Source organism: Macrosteles quadrilineatus, unplaced genomic scaffold (assembly GCF_028750875.1).
Source record: "Macrosteles quadrilineatus isolate MER2022 unplaced genomic scaffold, UCM_ALF_1.0 Scaffold_3__2_contigs__length_128488019, whole genome shotgun sequence".
Classification (NCBI taxonomy): Eukaryota; Metazoa; Arthropoda; class Insecta; order Hemiptera; family Cicadellidae; genus Macrosteles; species Macrosteles quadrilineatus.
The window spans coordinates 117,918,264-117,939,600 of record NW_026542596.1 but is presented as its reverse complement, the minus strand read 5'-3'; the positions used below and the strand labels follow the sequence as shown (position 1 = coordinate 117,939,600).

General features: G+C 36.3%; 3 protein-coding genes across 7 annotated transcripts in view; all 3 read right to left on the bottom strand.

Moving 5' to 3' along the window:
- The window catches only part of LOC128990804 (uncharacterized), a 37,187-nt gene extending 34,917 nt beyond the window's left edge, over window positions 1-2,270 (bottom strand). Inside the window, exons 1-2 of one of the 4 annotated variants that reach the window (XM_054413388.1) lie at window positions 2,022-2,270; window positions 1,132-1,290 (exon numbers count right to left, since the gene is read on the bottom strand). The gene's annotated coding sequence lies outside the window, so the exon portion shown is untranslated. The remainder of the gene's footprint in view (window positions 1-1,131; window positions 1,291-2,021) is intronic. The other 3 variants (XM_054413390.1, XM_054413389.1, XM_054413391.1) reach the window with 3 other exon arrangements.
- Window positions 2,271-3,258: 988 nt separating this feature from the next.
- LOC128990743 (uncharacterized) lies at window positions 3,259-14,111 on the bottom strand. Of its 2 annotated transcripts, XM_054413290.1 has the most exons (5): window positions 14,034-14,111; window positions 11,443-11,514; window positions 9,738-9,956; window positions 8,474-8,694; window positions 3,259-3,548 (listed from the first exon to the last, which is right to left on the bottom strand). In XM_054413290.1, the coding sequence occupies exons 2-4, from the start codon at window positions 11,507-11,509 to the stop codon at window positions 8,477-8,479; spliced, it is 504 nt and encodes a 167-aa protein (XP_054269265.1). In that variant the 5' UTR covers window positions 11,510-11,514; window positions 14,034-14,111; the 3' UTR covers window positions 3,259-3,548; window positions 8,474-8,476. The 2 variants fall into 2 exon arrangements, with proteins under 2 accessions (XP_054269265.1, XP_054269266.1); XM_054413291.1 differs by lacking the exon at window positions 3,259-3,548 and having other exon boundaries at window positions 8,473-8,694.
- A 1,235-nt stretch (window positions 14,112-15,346) lies between these two features.
- LOC128990861 (uncharacterized) lies at window positions 15,347-21,330 on the bottom strand. Its single transcript, XM_054413484.1, has 4 exons — window positions 21,226-21,330; window positions 20,788-20,853; window positions 18,150-18,428; window positions 15,347-15,602 (listed from the first exon to the last, which is right to left on the bottom strand). Exons 2-4 carry the CDS (start codon window positions 20,846-20,848, stop codon window positions 15,385-15,387), a joined length of 558 nt encoding a protein of 185 aa, XP_054269459.1. The 5' UTR covers window positions 20,849-20,853; window positions 21,226-21,330; the 3' UTR covers window positions 15,347-15,384.
- Between the last annotated feature and the right edge of the window lie 7 nt (window positions 21,331-21,337).

The following is a 21,337-nucleotide window of genomic DNA, read 5'->3' as shown; positions in this document are numbered from 1 at the left end:
CAAAATCTAATCTTTAGGAATAAATAAATATATTCACTTCTAACACTCCAGAACTGGTGGTCATGGCCATTGACTGATCTTGACCAGAAATATCGGTGACGGAAACAGTTATTTTTAGTGAGAAACTAAACGCTTGGTTTGGTTCCTCCAGTAGATTTCAATTTTTTATGGATCGATGATGTTTGTTTCATCCCTTCTATTGAGTTATCATCCCATAATGATAATGATAAATAATAATAATAATGGTGATAATGTGTATATTGTGTAGCAAATCTTTGTTTATAAATCATTAGCGTCTTGGGTGTCGGTTAAACAAATAAAAAAATATTAAAATACCAGTAATACTGTTAAGTTAACTTTTTTCATCCATGTGATGTACTGGTTTTGCAACCTCAATAAGCTCCATTTTGAAGAACACAAAATTATTACAAAATCCTCTTTTTCAGTTTCCAAAAACCTTCAATTCAACCGACAGAAAAAGAGCAGAATAAGTTGACAGTAGTACAGGTATTTAAGCCTTTCATCGAGTTATTAAGCATGAAATATGCTCATATTATTATGTAATAAAATTAACTCCTTATCTTATCATCTGAGAAGTTAGAACATAAAAATTTGAAAACCCACCTACACTGTTTATAAAGTATTTTTTGTAATAAAACCTGAACAAAACCAAATATCCTGATTACATTTATTTAATTCATGGTGTGACGGCATTTCAAATTAATTTAACACTCAGTGAAAACTTAACAATAATTGATTGAATTGGTATCATAAAGTTAATCTTAAAGTTACAAGTAAATTGTATTGCATTAAGTATTTTAAGCTTGTCATAAATAACAGGCTGGTACAGTGTGCACGACTGGTTGCACGTTTAAACAAAAGTTCATGATAAATATTTGGTGGTTGAATTCTCCAATGGATCCAAAGTTTTATAACTTATCCAGAAAAGTAAGTCAATTAAGTTATCAAGCAAATCTTTTGTTGTTGTTACTATTCAAACAAAATAAACAAACTGTGAACTAATAAATACAACACAAAGTACTAGTAAATGTTTCAGATTAAAATATTTACATTAAAATCATGCAACACTGAATAATTTCTCCTATATGAATGATATTGGAAAAAACTTACATTAACTGTAAACTTGCAATGGTTGGTCTGCAACCCATCCACTTCTGCCAATTAAGAAGTCAACTGGTGAACTGATGAAGACAGCAGCAACATTGCTGTGTTAATGACTTGTATTGACAAGCCTACCACACTCACAAACAAAATGTGGATCAGGGAGAGCTGTAAATAATGGGGAATCGGACCTCACCTCAATATCCTGATATTTTGGGCACAATTCATAGGACATGCAAGGCTTACTTTCTCCCTTTGTATATGGAGAATATTTTGAGTTTTGGTTCAAAATAACGGTTTTAGGTCACCTGAACACAATTTTTTGTTTGTTTTCGAAGTGATGACTGTGAGTGTTTTTGTATGTTTGTGTGGATGTGTGCAGAGCTACAACCTCGATAACAAGTCACCCTTGATAATAAGTGTAATTTTTAAATCCCTTGAATTCACAATAAGGGGTCTGGTACCTTGAATTTATTTAACCCCTAATCACATGTTATTGTAAACCTCCATAAGCAGCCAATCTTGATATGAGAGTCTTGCCATCAAAGTTATACCGTAGGCCTATACTGATATATGGTATCTACACATTCTACAGACAGGGTTTTTTTTTATTTTGCTTTTTAATGGCGAATTTCCCATTATAGTCTTTAAAATAACAGAAAAGTCAGGCAAAAAAGACTCAAACGATTATTATAAAAAATTTATTTTTTCCTCATAGGTACTTTTTTTGCTGTGCTACCAGCAGAGGCAAAAGATAGGGAGTGATTTGCTGATTACCATAGAAAAGAAACAAAAAAAATTTAAACTACCGTAGTAAACTTGCATGATAAATTGTTGTAATGTAAAACTTATTGTTTAAATTTAGGAACTTTTTAAAACTATTAGTCATTATTACTTACCCTTTTGAAAACAAACAAAACAAAAGTGTAATTATGTTTCAAAATGTAACTTTTGCAATTAACTACACCAAAATCACTTGGGGATTTTTTTAACAGAAAATATAATGCAATAACAGATATGCAATTTAACTAACTTATAGTCTCATAGATGTGTCTCATAGATATGTCTGTATCGATACATTATTCATAGTGAGATGGTTAAAACCAATAATCTATACTTGGATGCACAAAACTAAACTCACATGTGAATAGTAGTTATGCTCAAACTGAACTGATATCTTAAGATAATATTTACAGATAACTAGAGCCTGTTCCAGCATGAATGGGTTATCCACAGCCAGTTTGATTATTTATGAAAATTGGGCTCCGATTGTTAATAATACAATATGTGTATGAACATTGAACATGTAAAACACTCTTTATTTTATAAATGGTTGTTAAAGGTATATTTTGGTTACAGGACATTTTCATGTAAAATCTACCAATTACATCCCAAAAACGTGTTAACTTCAATTTTGGTTCCTGTATCGTTTTTTTTAGATATGAGACCTGATAACACTTCAACAATAGAAAGAACCCCCTACAAGTATTATGATTAGTCTTTTAAGTTGTAAATTAGAAAAAAAAAACTGTGTTTCTAAACACCCTCTAATACCTAATTAATGAAGGCCGGGGCCACACTCATCTTACCTCACTTAATTATTTCCTTGGGCATTACACGTGGGTTTGAGCGAAACATTACGGCATGGGGCAGGCCACACTAGAGTAAAGTTTAACTGTCTCAGTTTCACCAGAGAGACTGACAAACGGAATTGCACGTGTATTCTCTACTAAAATTTCACGGGCGTTGAACGTTAAGCTAGTCGGGAGGCATTGCGGCTTATTGGAGTAAACACACTCATCTTATCTGAATTTTTTCCACGGTCGTTCTAGTTTTAACCTGACTGATTTAATGTGTAGTGAGCGTGGAGGGGGGGAGTGCCGATCACGGACACGGACAATTTTTATTGCTAGTGTAGCGTGCTCTATTACCGTAGTGACGCTGGTTAGCCCCAAAAACCTATCTCGTATGACGAGTGTGGCCACGGTTAAATTGTTCTACGTGCGTCGCACATGAAGTCGGAAAAACCAATCTGGCTGGTTAAAAATTACAAGTGTGGCCCTGGCCTTAGCCTGTGTATTTTCTCAGAGTGCAGGAGAACAACTATGATTCTAATAATCATATAAGTTTTAATTTCATATTTATTTGCAAACATATACACATAAAACATTACAAACTAGCTTAGATAGTATCATTAAAAAGGTCTAGCATACAAAAAAGCACATCAATAAGCATTCAAACATGCAATTACACATTCAGAACTTGTAAAAACTTAAGTGTTCAATAACATTTCAATATGTTTTTTTTTATTTGTAAATTTCTTTGTTCACTTTTTTATGTTTTTCACTAATTTGTACAACTTTAAGATCCCTCATTTTTGACCAAGAATGGCCATTGAAACAATCTTCACGGTGGTAAAGTTTTTCCTGAAACAATTAATAATAATACAGTGTATGTATGAAATAATTGAATTAAACCAAAATAGAGCTTAAATTTAGAGGTATTTGATACAAAGTAGTGGGGATCAAGCTGGTCTAGTGGTAGATTTTGGACCTTAAGGTCCAAGGTTTGAATCCCGCCAATCACTAATGGATTTGATCTATATTATAATTCCGCAACATCCTCGAATACCTGAAGTAATGTGTGAAACTACTCCAGGCTAGAACTTAGAGGAATTTTAAAAAAATACATCACCACCTTTCTTGCCGCAGGTGACCTAGATACCTGTGATATAAACCTATAATGTTTTATTTTGTTTTCTCACAGCTCTAGGTTATCTTCAGCCCATTGTGTCACAGAATTACCCTAAAGCTATTTGTCATTGATGATAGGAGGAATTTTAACAATGTCACACACAAAATGTCTACTATATCAGACACATCCCCTTTACCAACAACATATTTCCAAACCAACGTAGCATGGATTGTCCATAATTTATTTTTACGCTCTTAAAAATTTATTGCTTGTTTTAGTGTTATCTATACTTATTGAGCGAAGCTCTTATACGTCGACTCTTATACATTTCGTAATACGCAAACTCCTCCTAGACGGATGAATCAATCGTTTTCAAATTTGGCATGGTGATAAAGACCATATCGGTGAGTGCCAACATCTATATGGCGTTACAAAAGTCTCTCAGGAATCCGCCCCACTGGGTCTCAAAGTTTCAATGTAATCCTTATGGAAGCAGTATTTGACACATAAACAAAGACCTATGATCAGCTGTTGACTTTTGAATGCAGTAGATAAAGAAATAGCTGATAGCATTATTCCACAGATATTAGAACAGAAACGGTATGGATCATAAATATAATCAAATAACGACGCTAGCTTGAGGTCCGTGACGTAGGAAGTGGTGAAGGAAGTAGTAAAGGTGAGCAGTCTGGAGTGTGGAAACTCTTTATGACGATTATAGATTTAGGTATTTGCATTCCTACAATTCTATGGGAAGGGAGGAAAACGGGTCTGCGACGTAGGAAGTGACGAAGGAAGTAGTCAAGGGGAGCTGTCTGGAGTGTGGGAACTGTTTATGACGATTAGATTAAGGTATCTGCAAACCTAAAATGCTATTGGAAGGGAAGGAAAACAGGTCTGCGACCTAGGAAGTTGTGAAGGAAGTAGTAAAGGCGAGCTGTTCGGGGTATGTGATCTGTTTATGGCCATTAGATTAAGGTATTTGCAATCCTAAAATGCTATAGGAAGGGAGGGAAACAGGTTCATGACGTAGGAATTAAGTGGTGAAGGAAGTAGTCAATGCAAGCAGTCCGGAGTGTGGAAACTGTTTATGACGATTAGATTTAGGTACCTGCATTCCTAAAACTCTATGGGAAGGGAGGAAAACGGGTCCGCGACGTAGGGAGTGGTGAAGGAAGTAGTCAAGGCGAGCTGTCCGGAGTGTGGAAACTGTTTATGACGATTAGATTTAGGTACCTGCATTCCTAAAACTCTATGGGAAGGGAGGAAAACGGGTCCGCGACGTAGGGAGTGGTGAAGGAAGTAGTCAATGCGAGCAGTCCGGAGTGTGGAAACTGTTTATGACGATTAGATTTAGGTACCTGCATTCCTAAAACTCTATGGGAAGGGAGGAAAACGGGTCCGCGACGTAGGGAGTGGTGAAGGAAGTAGTCAATGCGAGCAGTCCGGAGTGTGGAAACTGTTTATGACGATTAGATTTAGGTACCTGCATTCCTAAAACTCTATGGGAAGGGAGGAAAACGGGTCCGCGACGTAGGGAGTGGTGAAGGAAGTAGTCAATGCGAGCAGTCCGGAGTGTGGAAACTGTTTATGACGATTAGATTTAGGTACCTGCATTCCTAAAACTCTATGGGAAGGGAGGAAAACGGGTCCGCGACGTAGGGAGTGGTGAAGGAAGTAGTCAAGGCGAGCTGTCCGGAGTGTGAGAACTGTTTATGACGATTAGATTTAGGTACCTGCATTCCTAAAACTCTATGGGAAGGGAGGAAAACGGGTCCGCGACGTAGGGAGTGGTGAAGGAAGTAGTCAAGGCGAGCTGTCCGGAGTGTGAGAACTGTTTATGACGATTAGATTAAGGTATCTGCATTCCTAAAATGCTATTGGAAGGGAAGGAAACAGGTCCGCGACGTAGGAAGTGGTGAAGGAAGTAGTAAAGGAAAGCTGTCCGGATTGTGAGAACTGTTTGTGACGATTAGATTAAGGTATCTGCAATCCTAAAATGTTATAGGAAGGGAGGAAAACAGGTTCGCGACGTAGGAAGTGGTGAAGGAAGTAGTCAAGGCGAACTGTCTGGAGTGTGGAAACTGTTTATGACGATTAGATTAAGGTATCTGCAATCCTAAAATGCTATGGAAAGGGAGGGAAACAGGTCCGTGACGTAGGAAGTGGTGAAGGAAAGAGTAAAGGCTAGTTGTTCGGAGTTTGGGATTATGTTTATGACGGTTAGATTAAGGTACCTACAATCTTAAAATTCTAGGGGAAGAGAGGGAAACAGGTCCGCGACGTAAGAAGATGTGAAGGAGGTAGTAAGGTGAGCAGTGTGGAGTGTGGGAACTGGAAACCGTTTGTAGCAGTTAGATTAATGTATCTGCAATGCTGAAATGCTTTGAGAAGGGATGGAAGCATCCCCACGACATAGAAAATGGTGAAAGAAGTAGTAAAGGCTAGCAGTGCGGAGTGCGGGGAATGTTTGTGGCAATTAGATTAACGTATCTAAAATACTAAAATGCTATGGAAAGTGATGAAAACTGATCCACGATGTAGGAAGTGGCTTAGGAATTAGTAAAGTATGAGCATAGTGTAAGAACCGTCTGTGGCAGTTAGATTAATGTATCTTTAATCCTAAAATGCTATGAGAAGGGAAGGAAATAGGCCCCACGACGTAGGAAGTGGTGAAAGAAGTAGTAAAGGCTGGCAGTGCAGATTGTGGGAACTGTCTTTGGCAATTACATTAATGTATCTGCAATCGTAAAATGCTATGGGAAGAGAGGGAAACACGCCGACGACGTAGGGGGTGGTGAAGGAAGTAGTAAAGGCAAGCTGTGTTGAGTGTGGGAATAGATTAATGTATCTGCAATGCTAAAATGCTATGTCAAGAGACTGTAGACTGTAGGTTAAAATGATTACGAAGCACGAATCGATACATATTTCGATACATGCAATCGTTTACAATAGAAATTTACAACTGAGTTGACAACAGCTGATTTTTACTCCATAGAGGCTAAACACGATTTTACTCCCTAAAGAGCCTTAGACCCGCAACGCATGAATTAAAAATTGCTGTTTTGACTACAGCATGACAAAAACAATATAATATGAACCCTTGATGACTCCGCTCAATTTTGTGGATGCCTTTTCGAATGCCACCTAGTTTAATACGCAAGCAGTTTTTTTGTGACAATTACTCCTCCGAAACTACTGAACCGATTGACATGTTTTTGGTAAGAGCGTAATGTGAAGTTGTGCAGGAAACTTTTTTTTTGGGGGAAATAATTAGAGAGTGAGGCCCTCGGGACCTTTAAAGTTTTGTATTTCTCCATAAGATTAACATGGGAAACAAACATAGTTATGAAACTCCAGCTGTTGTCAGAAATGAAAAGTAAGAAGAAGAACATATGTTAATTGTAAAATTGTGACAGAGGGGTTATGCAGAAAATCAGGTTGTTAATGGTTATTTGGTGCTATTAAAATAAAGACTGAAATTTGTAAACGTACTGGCGACAATGGGTGATACCATGCAGACTACATTATCATTGACAAAGACCAACATGTACAACCGATTGCGGCTATAAGTGGGAAACATTTCTACAATACAGCAGTACACTAAAAGCCAGATCAGCTTTTGAAAAATGATAAAATATTTACAAGAAATGTTGATTATATTGAACTGTTAAGTACATTGTGAGTATTATAATTAGTTACGTAATCTTTGAGTTGACTCTTTTAAACTCATCAGAATTTATGACTTATATTTGTTCTTAAATTAGTTGTTTGTTTTTAAACAACTCCTTTACTTCTTTGCGATTGCTCGATTTCAAGCAACATGTAGGCCTACACTAGTTTTCAAAAATGTGTAAAACTTGTTGATGTAGCACAAGAAAGATCGCACAAAAATAGCTGCAAATACGACAACAGAATCTTAAAAGAAAGAATCAATTCTGGTTTGGTCACCTACTCAAAGCCACAAGATGTTTTTCATGTATCTCTCTCTTTCTTTTTCACTCTTTTGGTTATTCTATTGTCTTGTGAATAAAATATACATCCCACCTATATTTCTGTAGCCAATTTTTCTATTGATATAGGACATATAGTAAAATGAGCCATTCACACAGTGTGCTACAGTTTTTTTCCTCTACTAGAGTTTTTGTTACTGTGATAGTTGATGTGACATAAACTGCTGTAATTGTTCTTTAAAATTTGCTTGGTTAAACAGTTGGTGTATTCAACATAAATCATTATCATTATCGATCGAGGGGGATTCCACCATATTTTAACCCAAATATGAGTGAAGTAGTGTAGAGTGGAGTATGATCTGTGTAGCTTTGTTACTGACTAAGCCCAGCTGTTTCATTAGACCGGACCATTTTATTAAAAGTACAATTATCAAGGACAGCTGGGTTAAGTTTTGAACCATCAAAAACTACACACTTTTCTCATTGAGCCGGCAACCTTTTTATTGCTAGGTGAGCTCTATAATAACCACTCAGCTAGGAATCAGTACACTCTGTGGTTGGCTCAATTTAACATAATTTCAATTACTTAACAGACTATAATTTACTAAAGAAATGGATGACTAGCTATATTCAAGGTCAAGATAATGCACATATTGATTCTTTTAGAGACCACAAAAAATGAATACATATTCACGGATACTCACAGTTCACCATCCCACAACGCCGAGGCACAGTGCGCCAGTGAGTGTGAGTGCCAGAGACGTAGACGCCAGCTGCTGAGAGCGTGCACCGTTGCAGCCCATCTCAAAACACTGACAGCTGATCTCATCATGGTCCTCGTTCCTCATCTGGTAACAGTCCAGCCGCGGGTGTCTGACCCAGCCACACCTGCGGATCACCACCTCCATGTTGTCTCGCACCTTGACTGAAGAAATCAACAAAAACAGTAAATGAATTGTTTATGCAGCTCTTTGAGCCCCAAGGTCCAATAGTAGCTACCAAGACTATCATCGCTAAACTTCCACAAGCAAATATTCATGCATACAAAACCAAAACAGCTGAAACTAAAACCTGAACCTGATGTAATTTGACAACTTTAAAACTACATTTAAGCTTTGGGAGGGTTAAGTGTGGTTGACTGTTAGATCTATTAACCGAGCAGTCTATGAAGTTCTAGGGCTCAAATACCGTACTGCCTAATTCAGATTTTTGAACTCATGAGGTGTTCCCATCCTTTCTGTGACAGAGCTTGCTGGTTCAATTCAAATAAAATATACAGTTGACAGAATGGTTAGATATTTGTGATTTATAAAATCAGGTAATTGCTAATAATTTTTACTATTTTGAATCAAGGATAAACATTTATCCGAAACAATTTGATCTAATGTGTGGTTGGCTTGAATCATTATAAATACTCAAAACTTCTTTCTTCTTCACCAATTTCATCGTGTCATCCACAAGAACTTATTAGAAAATAAATATGGCATGTTGTTTCCATGAACTATTTTCTTATGAAACTAAAATATAAAATAACACTTTAATAGTGGAAGCTCTTACAAAAAGCTCATTGGTTTCATTCTCTTTGAGTAAAAGTATGTCCATTATGTATTCAAAGTCAATAGTTTTACTGTAGTGTTCTATTTGCTTCAAATGAATGAATACAATGACCAAAGAACACTATTATTATCATTATCAATTGAGATGAGGACATTACCTATGTACTTAAACTCAAATGCAGTGCCCTGATAAACTGTTAAGTTAAGGATGACAGTATAATGGAGTGTGTAGCTTGGTTACTGACAGAGATCAGCTGTTTCATTAGCCAGGACCATTTATTAAAAGCCTAATGATCAAGGACAGCTGGGTCCAGTTTCAAACCATCAAAAAGCTACACACCTTTTTCAAGATTTGGTGACCATTTGATTACCGGGTGAACACTAACCACTGAACTACTCAGCTATCACTCACTTCTCTGCACTAATTTCCTACAGAACGGCTCTTCTCCCTGGTACTTCTCAGTGTCTAGACAAGGCTTGTAGTGGTAGCTGCTAGTGTCGTTGGGTTTGATGTAAGCGCAGTCTTTGTCCAACAGGGAGTTGCACTGGAAACACCACAGGGATGATACCCCAGGGAGGAATGGGTTGAGGTCGTTGCGATCACGTTCTCGCCCGTACTGGCCTGAAACGCCTGGAAACAATCTTGGTATCAGAAGTCATCAGAAGCAGGCAAGAGTATGACTACTGGCAACATGTGATATTGAATTTGCAATATACAGTAGTAAAACCCCTGTTACTGGGCTGGTTCCCTGTTGCTATGTTGGATAAATTCCACCACCCTTGGCTAATGTACCTTTCCTGATTGACTCATTCTTGCTATATACTAAATATTGATTATTTGCCATTTTAAAAGACTACGAGATTCACTGATCCATAATAATATACAAGATCGCGCCACTCATCCTACACTCATCTCCATTCATGCTTGGCTTAAAATACCTACTTTGTATGGTCGCCATTTCATTGAAAAGTATTAAAGTATTATAGTATCTCTAAATTTTTTTAAGCTGTCTTTGGAAGTGAGCTTTTAACCCATAGCACACATCTTTTTAGAGAATTCGCCCGTCCACATAGACTACAGATCTGTGCGTGGAACGTATCCAGCAAAGCAAATGGTGAGCCGGTACAGTACAAAGGTAAACTGTACCACAGAAAACGTACTACTATAACCCAGAATGCCAACCGCATGGTAAAAAGCATTAAGCGTTTTGAGAGAGCTTTGCCTGTCAATCCGTAGGCAGCGCCACCAGTGTTGCTATGCTATTGCATGGCAACGCTGGTGGCGCTGCCTACGGATTGACAGGCAAAGCTCTCTCAAAACGCTTAATGCTTTTTACCATGCGGTTGGCATTCTGGGTTATAGTAGTACGTTTTCTGTGACTGTACTGATAAAATGTTTGCGGCAGTGACCAGAATCCGAACCCACGTCATCGCTCCATTGGGCCCAAAGTCCGTTACACTACCAACTGAGCCACCGACTTACCTATTGTGTCATATTGTTTCTACTACCTATTCAGATTTTTAGTATCCTCATTGTGCTATGTTGTTATGTACTGTCTTTACCTGATACACTAAAAGATATTAGGTTAACACGTTCCCTACCAACCATCACACTCCTCTGTATCTGAGGACTGAGTATACAGTAGTTGGTAGCTAATGTGTTAAGTGATTGTAAAAGTACAGTAGTAACTCACATTTTTTATGTTCTAAAAAACTATAAAATGTGTAGGGGAAACCCTTTTGTTTTCAACTGAAAACAACAGTGATGTTTGTCTCTTAACCAGTACCGGTACCTTTAGTCAATGTCAGTACCTAAATAGAAGACTGAAGAGAGATCAATTTTTCAAAATTATTAATAACAGATAAAGACTTTGACATTTTGAAATGCCCCCTTTATTAAAACACTTGAACACTTAAATTAGATATAGTAAGCTTCCTAAAGGAATTAAAACATAGAATGTACGTCCTTAAAATTAGAATTACTTAAAACATCATAAAGAGACTGTTTTACAACACTTTTAAAAGACTGTTTTAGGTAAGATTAGAGTTACCAATTATTAAGGTTAGAGTTACCAAGTAAGGTTAGAGTTACCTATGAGTTAACTATGACATAATACCTTGAGTTATTGCTGCAAGAAGAAGAGAGGTGAAGATGATGAAGATACCTCTCCTTTGAGAAACCATGTCTTCTGAAAATTATTATTTTAAATAATGGTAGTTTTTGTAAATTATTACCTGCTAGAATTAAAACAAAGAGTTTATTGTTGTTCTTTACAGAAAAATAGTTTGTGAGACTAACTAAGCATTCTGTTTTATACTTAACGCTGCTGTATATTTTTTAAAGTGAAATAAGCTTGATAATTGGTAAAATATATAAACATGCACATTTTAAAATCATCGACTTAAAAGAATTAAAAAGACAAACATTGGTGCTATGGTTTAGCTGGTGTACTGACATAAAAAAAACACACACACATTGAAAGTAAGTGACATTGGTCAATCTTTGCATTTTCTGTGTTAATTGATGCAATTAATTTAAGATATCTACAGATAAATTAATAAATACAGTTTTTTTTTATTTTCCAAACATTGTATTTGCCCAATATAAAAAATATATTTTTTTATTGTGTTTGTGTAATTTTTTTTACTTGCAATTTATATTCAAAAGCTAAGTGAGAATATAACTTATTTTAACCAACAATGGACAAAGATATACACTAAATATAAATTATTTCTTAAATATTTCGGTCTACTAACAATGTGCAATAAATTGGAATCACAACTAACTTAAAAACCTACCAACAATATGTTTGGTTGTTCTTCATCAATAATAAAAGATTTACATCTTTCATAACCGAAAAGAGTTGTACTTATAAATTTATTTTCCATATATTTCACAAGTTCATTTTAAACTAAAATAAATCACCCTATCACTAGTACTGAACAACAACAACACTGAGGTTTGGAGGAAGCAAGACTAAACTGAAGCTATAGAAACTCCCCTTCCTAGCTGTATCATGTTTCTATATTGACCTGAGTTATAAAGGTGAATTTTCTACTGCATATAATATTAAAACTGCTGATTATCCTGGTTGATAAAATGTATTTAAATTTGTATTAAAATCACCCCTTCAACTGCACATTTTGAGAAAAGCACAGTTGGATTTTGGTTCAAAATGGTTACAGGGGTAACTTTCATATACTGGTTTTGTAATCTATATATACAGAGTTAATAAAAAGTCTGTAGACTGAAATGAGGGGTCACTCAATGGGGCTTAACGTTTGAAATTTTTGAGTTTCCCCCAAAATTCCACATTTTGGAGATGACCACTGTGACCAACCTTACCTAAACCAAATTCCAATCGTGGCACCACGAAGTAGCAGTTATGCCCAAAAACTACTTCATAACATGTCATAAAGGTGTGCAGAGTTTGGTTTTTCTAGTGTGAGCCGAAAAAAATTGACAGGGGGTCTCCAGACTTTTTATTAAACCTGTTTTTATATCAAATCCAATGCATGTCATTTGCCGTATGTTTGTTTGTCCTTTATGCGTTACCAAACCGGCCATTCGATCGTTGTGAAACTTTGGGAAGTTGTTCTATGTGGTACAAGAAGGTTTCTGTCCCATCCCCGTTCTTGAATTCGCTCGGAGCTCCGCTCCTGTGGCTCTGTAGTTTCCCATGTTTACCTTATGGGTATTCATATTTACAAAAAGAATCAAGGATATTGACAGCTGTTTCAAATAAACCAACAGTTTGGGTTCTGTTCAATAGCATTAGAAGGTTACAGGGTTTAACAACAGAGTGCAGCGCTTTTACTATCCCCCCCCCCCTTGTAAAGCACTAATATAAATAGTAACATTTTATTCATTATGCATTTTTAGTAAATGATAAAAATATATAAGTTACTTTCTAATAAGTATCGGCCATAGGTAAATTGGGCAGTCTCATAGCTCATTTGTCAACACAATCGGCACTGAAAAGGCAGAGTGTTGTGGGTTCGAGTTCGAGCCCTAATTTAGCAGCTTTCAGTGTTTTGTCAAAAAACTTATTTTCAAAATATGACAGTAGTGGCAACTTGTGGAACTGAGCTCTTTGCCAGAATTTCCTTTCGCAGAAACAGCCTTATATCCTAATCTTATTTACCAACCCAGTCAATTGTCTGGGTAGCCGAGTGGTTATAGTGGTCACCTTCAAATCTGAGGGTCGCTGGTTTGATCCCAAGCAAGATCATTTCCAGACCCAGATGCCATTTGTTATTGGGGTATGAATTAATGATACTATCTAACAAAAAGGTTAGTGTCGTTAGATATTAAAAATACCAAGATTTGGACCCTTCCCTTCCAAAACACATAAAAATGCCTGCAGCGTAGAAAACCTGACAAAGTTAAAAAAAATTGTTCAGCAATTCTATAACCATACCAGCTTACCTCAAACGTAACTTGATTAAGGCCTTTGAGGCACAAGTGGATGGGCAAATACGAGTACAGGGTTGAAAGAAGCTGTCACCCTCATTGAAAAAAATCAATTAAATGTTAACTTAAATTAAAATATCTACACAATAGAATTTGTTAAAACCTTTATTGATCCATACAAAAACAACCATCTATTGAGCAAGTTTAGAGTAAATCTATTTTTCTATTGTTGAATTTACAAGAAAAGAACATTTGGGTGATACTAAAAATATAAATAACTAACACTATACTTACCTGGTTTAAATTTAAAATACTACCACTTCAGCTGATTCAAGAAGACATTGGTTTCACTAACAGCTGTTCAAATTTCACATTAAACTGGTATCAATATCAACAGATCATAGTTCAAAACCTTGACTTTTATCAGTAGAATAACAAATCGTTGGAAGCTTTTAATTACGAGTAATAGTAAGAGCTATTCACAAAATTTAGGCAGTTTGAGTGGAAGTTCCCCCCACCACTTTTTCCTTCTTAATGTAGCAGCTGATTGACTTTTTGACAAATATCAGCTGTTGAGCTATATGTTTTAATGGTAGGATCAAGACATGTTTGGGATAGATTTCTCCTCCCAAAACCGCCTAAATTTTGTGAATGGAGTATGAAAGAGTTAATAAAGGTAGTAAGTATTTTTTTTTTAACTTGGTATGGTACCGTACTCTTTATTTGGATCTTACAAATATAACAATCTTTAAACAATTTTCAACCTTACTTCATCGTTACCTTCGTTGTATTTTACAAGAAAAAACGGTACTTTCCTGTTAAAGGGAACATTCATTATTATCGATGATTTTTTTTCGATATATCGATATTAACAAATTGAAACATATCAGCTGACAACTACGATAAATATTGTTCAGTATATGAAACTGTTAAAAAAAATAACCTAACATAACTAACCAAACTTGCTGTAAAATTTAAAAATTCCGTGTTTAACTTGCCTTTTCTATTATCAAACCCAAACGGAAGTTTTAAATGGTACAGCAAGTTTGGTTGGTTATGTTAGGTTAGCTTAGAACAGTTTCATTTCTTAATCCATATAGACTATTTTAGCCTAAACAAGATCAGTTAGTTGTTGTTGTCAATTTGTTTGTAATAGATCTGATCGGAAAACAAAAATATCGATATATCGAAAAAAAATCATCGATAATAATGAATGTTCCCTTTAACAGGAAAGTACCGAAAAAACAAGTATTTAGACAATTTTGTATGTTCACTTCAAAGTTTATGTGGAAGTGTTTATGACTTATGTTGAACTTCTTTGATTAAAATATATTCCTTCTGTTGTGAGAGTGTTATGTAAGAAAGCCGTGTTCCGAGTTGTTACTTGTATTCAGCAATTAACATGAGCACATGACTCTTTTTTTTACTGCCTTGAGAGAAGGAAAAAAGGATTGCATTTGAACAGAAAACTTTTGGGCCAATTGAAAAAAAAAAATATTTTAGGCAAATTATTTAAAAGAAGAAGTAATGTCAAGACTGCTTGGCTGGATTGTGATTAATGGAATAGACACTAATGGAGTGCTAGGAAGGTAGTAAGAGCAATATCGTTTGGTACAATATGGTTTTATCGTCTATTAAAAAGTGATTACAGCTGTTGCACATGGCTAAGAAGTAATGTCAACCCAGCCAGAGTCACAAACAGGGGTCCAAGGCGATGGAGAGAGGAAGAGCCATTGCATCCGTGCTCAAAACACTGACAGTTAATTTCATAAACATCATCTGATATGTCCTCTTTGCAGTCTGGCGGAGAGTGCATGGTCCAAGCACATTTGCGTATCACAAGGTCTTTCTTGTAAATCTTACCTGTAAATAAACATAGTTTGCAAATCAGATTTTACTTAAGCAGGTTTGCCACCTTTGGTTAGGAAAAAATTGGGACATGTCCCCCTACCCCTTGGATTAACATTAGCATAACACAGGCATAAGGGACCAAAGTCGTGACTGTCCCGACAGAATCGGGACGGGTGGCAACCGTGCTCTATACATAATTATGATATTGGTAAAAGTATTGTTTTCGTCAACATTTTTGAGTTGAGTTTTGAGACCCATAACCTATATAAAAGGGGTTTTTGAAGTGATGCTGTGTGTAGGTGTGTGCAGAGCTGCAGACTACAGCTCATATCACCCAACTATAATGAAATGTAGCTATAGAGGTAACAAACCATGGTAGCATGGTAGTATGGGGGGTTTAATTTTTTCAATTTAATGTTGATGTTAACATAAAATAACATTAAAATCAGATTTTTACAAAAACTTAAACGATTTGATTAAAATTTAGTATGGTCCTTTTAACTCTAAACAAAATGGTACAAACCCCAATGCTGTGAAGATTATGGTACAAAAGTAATTGTAATTTTATCCATAAAATTACTCCCACCGCTGACCACATTACAAGGGATGTTGAAGCTATAATGGGAAAATGTAGGTGTCAGTTTACTGATACTGTTTATTTATGTGTATGGAATATTTGTACTCATAAATTCACACTTGATAAAGAACTCATTACTATATACAAACCGGGGTAAAATAATAAGTCGGAATTATCAGTAAATCTAACCCTGGTGGACATTATAAAAAGAAGGAATACATGTTATATGGTGAAGCCAGTCAAGGTGAGGGACAACTGAGAGCGTTTGGATACATGGTTTCGGACAGGTGAGGATAGTGACACTATCGGTGATTAGTTGGATTTATGGATTTGAATCGTCAACCGACAGTATTAATTCATGCAAATGAAATCTCTATGTTACATCACTGTTGCCAATACAAATCTACACTCAAAACTTTATAAATCAATATGCATATGTTACAGTGTTTTCACTCATACTTGGCTTAAAATACATACTTTTGTATGGTCGCCATTTCAAAGTATTAAAGTAAAATTATTAAAGTGTATGAAGGTGATGTCTTTGTGCATTACTTATATTCGTGTTGTGTACTCTCAAAAAATAATTTTGGTTCTTCATTTTCTGTTTTAAAAAATCTTCCCGCCTCCATGGTTTGTGTGTATGACAAAGCTCACCAGATAGTTAAGTCACCAGATAGACAGTAAGTTTAGTGGGTATCTGGGAAATTAAATACCATGGGCAGATGAAGTCAAGAGCTTGTGAATTGTAGGAAGTGGAACATTTTTCATTAAGACTGCCTTCTCACTAAGTTGCAACCACCTTCAGCCACTGAGCCACTAGATCCGTAAAATTGCATCGGGTCATTGGGTCTTATGGAGCCCTTCACACTAGCTGGTCGCAGCTACCCGCTACTTTTAGGAGGCCAAGTAATGTATATGTGGCCCTTCACATCAGGTAGCTGTGACCTAGCTGTCGGGGGTGCAAACCATCGATCCCTATGGTGCAAACGTAGCTTGTTTTGTCGTCTGACTCCCTTCTTTGTAATTTCTGTCACTGCTGTCCAGTAGTTTGAAGCTGCACACTAACCTGTGAAACTTTCTTGACTTGCGGATCTTTCACTGTTTGTTTTGAGTTATAGTGTTATTTATGTTGCTTTGATCAGTTTATAGGAGAAGTCTCTGACAAGGAAAAAAGAAGACACGCGTCTCCCTGACAAATGAATCATACGACACAAAAAAATGTCTTTTTTTAAGAAGGTCACAGCCAATTGGTGGCAGCCACCATGTTTGAAGGGACAAGCTTGGTTGCGACTTGTACCGGATGATGGTGACCTAATGAGAAGGTGGCCTACTATCCAAGAAGCAGAAAATACTCACATTTCTTGTGGTATTTAAAGATCCTAGCAAAGATGCCACAACAGGGTACAGGGATTCATAAAAACTTTATATTCAAACCAACCAATCAAATTAAATTTCAAAACATTGGGTCATTGGGCATTTAATATCAATGCTTTCCAACAGTATGTGGATTTGGAAAATAAAAAGACTATGAGATGGAATGATGCCTCGAACTAAGATTTAACTTAGTCAGAGATATATCACAGCAAAACTGGAAAACAAAACAAACCTCTTATACAATGACTTTAGGAAAAATCAGTTTAAAAACAGAAACAGGCCAAATTTTGATAAAAAAATTGAATTAATGAACATTTTATTGTGCCTGCTGTGTCAACTAAAATGTTTGGAAGGCTAAAAAGATCATTAATAAAAATAAACACATAAAAACATCGTCATCATGGTCTGTGTGTTATATGTTCACTTCTTCTAAAACTGGGTTGTGCGTTGTGGATAACAGAAAGTCTAAAAAATGTTTAAGTTTGGTGAACATTAAAGTGTTAAAGTTTGTTCAAAAAAATTTCCTATAGTCAATTGTTAGTCAACGGTGTACTCAGACAACATAAAACTAAATACGTTTTCTATATACTAAAACTATGTGTACTTACTTCTTTTGACAATTTTTTGACAAAACGGTGGAGGGCCATCAGAAGCAGGGCATAGACTTAAAAGGGGATTGCTTGCATCAAAGGGCGGCTTTATAACAACACATCCATCATCTAACCATGAATCACACTGGAAGCAGTACAAAGGACCCCTCACAGGAAAGCTACGGAATCCAATGTCTGTTGAGTTGCTGAGTTCAATGTTCGGTAAGCTGCTAATTTCAATGTTCTTCAAGCTGTTCACTGTGTTGCTGCCAATGCTACTGTTCTGACTTGTCACAACTGAAAACCCATTGAAATTAAACGCACCGGTAATGAGATGTCCTAAAGGATATTCTCTTGGTGATGTACTTAGCGAAACTTTTAATAATCTTTGCCAAAAGTCTTCTTTAAATAAATATGCATTTTTAACCCCATCTGTGAGTACTGAAATGCATAGTGTATTGATAGGTACTTAAAGTGCTTGGTTAGCATTCCAGAATTACAGTCCTTCTAAACAAAACTCTTCTTCCTTTGTAATTATAGATAAGTTACCAGGATTAGGAAGGATACTTTTGTGTTACTTCCTGTTATTTGGAAATACCGTGCTGTTAATTATGTCAACAAAAAATTGAGTTACAAAGAACTTATGGTAGCCTGCTCTTAAACCTTTTAATTACAAAGAATCATTCATCGATTCAGCCTTGCAGATAGTCAGTTTACAGATAGTCAGGTTAACTACAAACATTGACTATACACTACTATTATTACTTACTATTAGAGTTGAGGTACATAAAACCATAGTAAAAGAAGGCTAAAGTCATGATGGTTGCAAAATCCAAAAACTTTTTCATGGAAACGCGGACATTTGTTCACCCTCTTCCACAGTTATGGAAAGTCATCGTTTTCCATGATCGTGGCCGAATCTTTAATGTATCCAGAGGTTGTGTAGACATAAATCATTGTCTCCCACGGTCATGGAAAGTCGTCACCGTTTTCTGCAATCTCGTTAAAATCTTATGTTCATCTTCTGGGGTCTTTAAGTCGTAATCATCGTCTTCTGCAGTCACGGAAAAAATGTTACCTCTTTCTCCCCGATTGCAGTGAGCAGTGACAGTTAGACCTTGGCTTCCTCCCGCACTATGGTTATGGGGGTGTTATTTACACCACTGGTGGTGTAGCCTAAGCTTAAGAGGGTATTTCCCATTGCTCTACCAAATACAGGTGAATTCCTTACATGTTGCACACCATAGCTGACTGTATTTGAACCCTAGTAGGTTTCTCCTGGCCAGGGAGAAAACACCTTAGACTGATCAACAATGTACCATGTACACATCTGACACCCTATCACATAGCAAATACTGGTAAACTCATTGACCAAGGGTAGTAGTTATAAGCTTTAATTCTATGTTTTAGCATAATTATGTTAAGCTGGGCATTCCTAGGCGCGGAAGCAGAACGGTGTGCGGAGAAACAGTTTTCCGCTTGTCAAAGTCAACCTTTAGGATAACAGTACCATTACCTATGAAGAGAGGAGTGTGGACTTTGCTCTCTTTGGCTGGTAGATAAACTGTTATATGCAGGAAATTTAAAGGCAAATCTAGGGATTTTTAATTTTGGTGTAAGACAAATTTTGGAGGAATATAGACGGCAAGTCACATGTGATCAATTGTCCACTTGAAGCGGCGAATAGGAGAGAACAATTGGAAGTTTTAAATAGAAAGTTCTGGAGTTGAGAAAAGATAACTTGATGAGAGACAAGGAAACAATTGAGACATTTAACAACGTAGCTAGAGCTAGGGTAATAGGAAGAAGTAGGGATACATACATAGGAAAATGCAAAGAAATAAACAAAAAAAGAAAGAAATGAGAATATTCCTGAGGAGGTGATTGGGGAGGTTAGTGGAAATCCCAATGATAGAATAGCTGGGTAGCTCAGTGGGAATAGTATGTAGCTTTTTCATGGAAACTGGATCCGGCTGTCCTTGATCATTGAGCTTTTAACAAACAGTTCTGACTAATAAAACAGCTGATCTTAGTCAGTATAACATAGCTACACAAGGCATCACACTACTTTCTACACTCATCCTTCACTCATATTTGGGTTAAAATATGCACATAGATGGTGTCCCCGCCTCAAATGATAATGATAATGATACAATCACTCTGGGTGGTAGGGGGAGGGGAGTCGGTCTGTTCGGGTTTTGTTTGGGACAAAGAATGGGTCTGGAAGAGGATTGAAAGTGGCCGAAGCCTGAGAAGAAAGATTTCCTATCTATGGTAAGCGGCCAGGATAATAAGTCCCAGATTTAAGCCAGGCATGGTGGTGGTAACGAGGGGCTTTGACCCCAGCATGTCTCTGCTCTCCGCTTCTGCGCCTAGGAAAACCCAACTTCAGGTAGAATTTCCATCTTCGTTTTTGCTTAGTTATGTTTTGTGTGCTTAGTTATTAATTGTTGAAAGTAAAGGATTTGCTATGTGACTGGTGGTGGCCAAAATACAGCGATTTTGCCACTTTTGTCTCAATGCGGCTTTGTATTAAAAGAGGCTATGCTAACATACACTCTACAAACAAAAATTAAAATCTATGATCTGTTTAGCATAATTGGCCTGTTTGACCAATGGCTCTAAACCTACAAGGTCTATATTAAATATTACTTACCCTGTATAGCAAGTGCAAAAAGAAAACTAGCGGCAGGTATGTTCCACATCTTGAAATTCATGTTGCCTAAAGGTGATAAGAAAGATTAATACAATAACATTACCGTAAGTTAAAATATATCATCATTAAATTACTTTTTGCCATAGAACTGTACATTTGTGTAAAACAAAAGTCCAACATATAAAACCTTTGTACTTATTCAGCTTCATACAAAAATTGTCATTACTGTTGTTGGACAACTTTTGGGGCATTTTTAGTAAAACATAAAATTATTGTCTTAAGTCAAGCAGGAAATTAAAATCTTAGTTTGTGCCTCTTCAAATGCTCAGACTGTTGTACTAACTTGGATCGTATACTTTTTTTTTAAATACTATTTTTATGAAATTTGTTGTGGATTCTAAATCTAAATTATAGGATTAAATATTTGCACCATCTTACAATGAAGTCCTTTGTTGAATAATTGTACAACTAACTATAAAGTGATATTTCATCCACACTTACAATGCAGAATCACAATATAAAATTAATAACTAAACATATTTTTACCTGT

What these genes read in the sequence shown, in the direction of transcription:
- LOC128990743 (XM_054413290.1), bottom strand. Translation starts at nt 11,509, where the DNA reads ATGGTTTCTCAAAGGAGAGGTATCTTCATCATCTTCACCTCTCTTCTT. An exon ending in TCTTGCAGCAATAACTCAAG is followed by an intron (nt 9,957 to 11,442) that starts GTATTATGTCAT and finishes GATTGTTTCCAG; the next exon opens with GCGTTTCAGGCCAGTACGGG. An exon ending in TAGGAAATTAGTGCAGAGAA is followed by an intron (nt 8,695 to 9,737) that starts GTGAGTGATAGC and finishes TGATTTCTTCAG; the next exon opens with TCAAGGTGCGAGACAACATG.
- LOC128990861 (XM_054413484.1), bottom strand. Translation starts at nt 20,848, where the DNA reads ATGAATTTCAAGATGTGGAACATACCTGCCGCTAGTTTTCTTTTTGCA. An exon ending in TTTTGCACTTGCTATACAGG is followed by an intron (nt 18,429 to 20,787) that starts GTAAGTAATATT and finishes ATGGGTTTTCAG; the next exon opens with TTGTGACAAGTCAGAACAGT. An exon ending in TCAAAAAATTGTCAAAAGAA is followed by an intron (nt 15,603 to 18,149) that starts GTAAGTACACAT and finishes GTTTATTTACAG; the next exon opens with GTAAGATTTACAAGAAAGAC.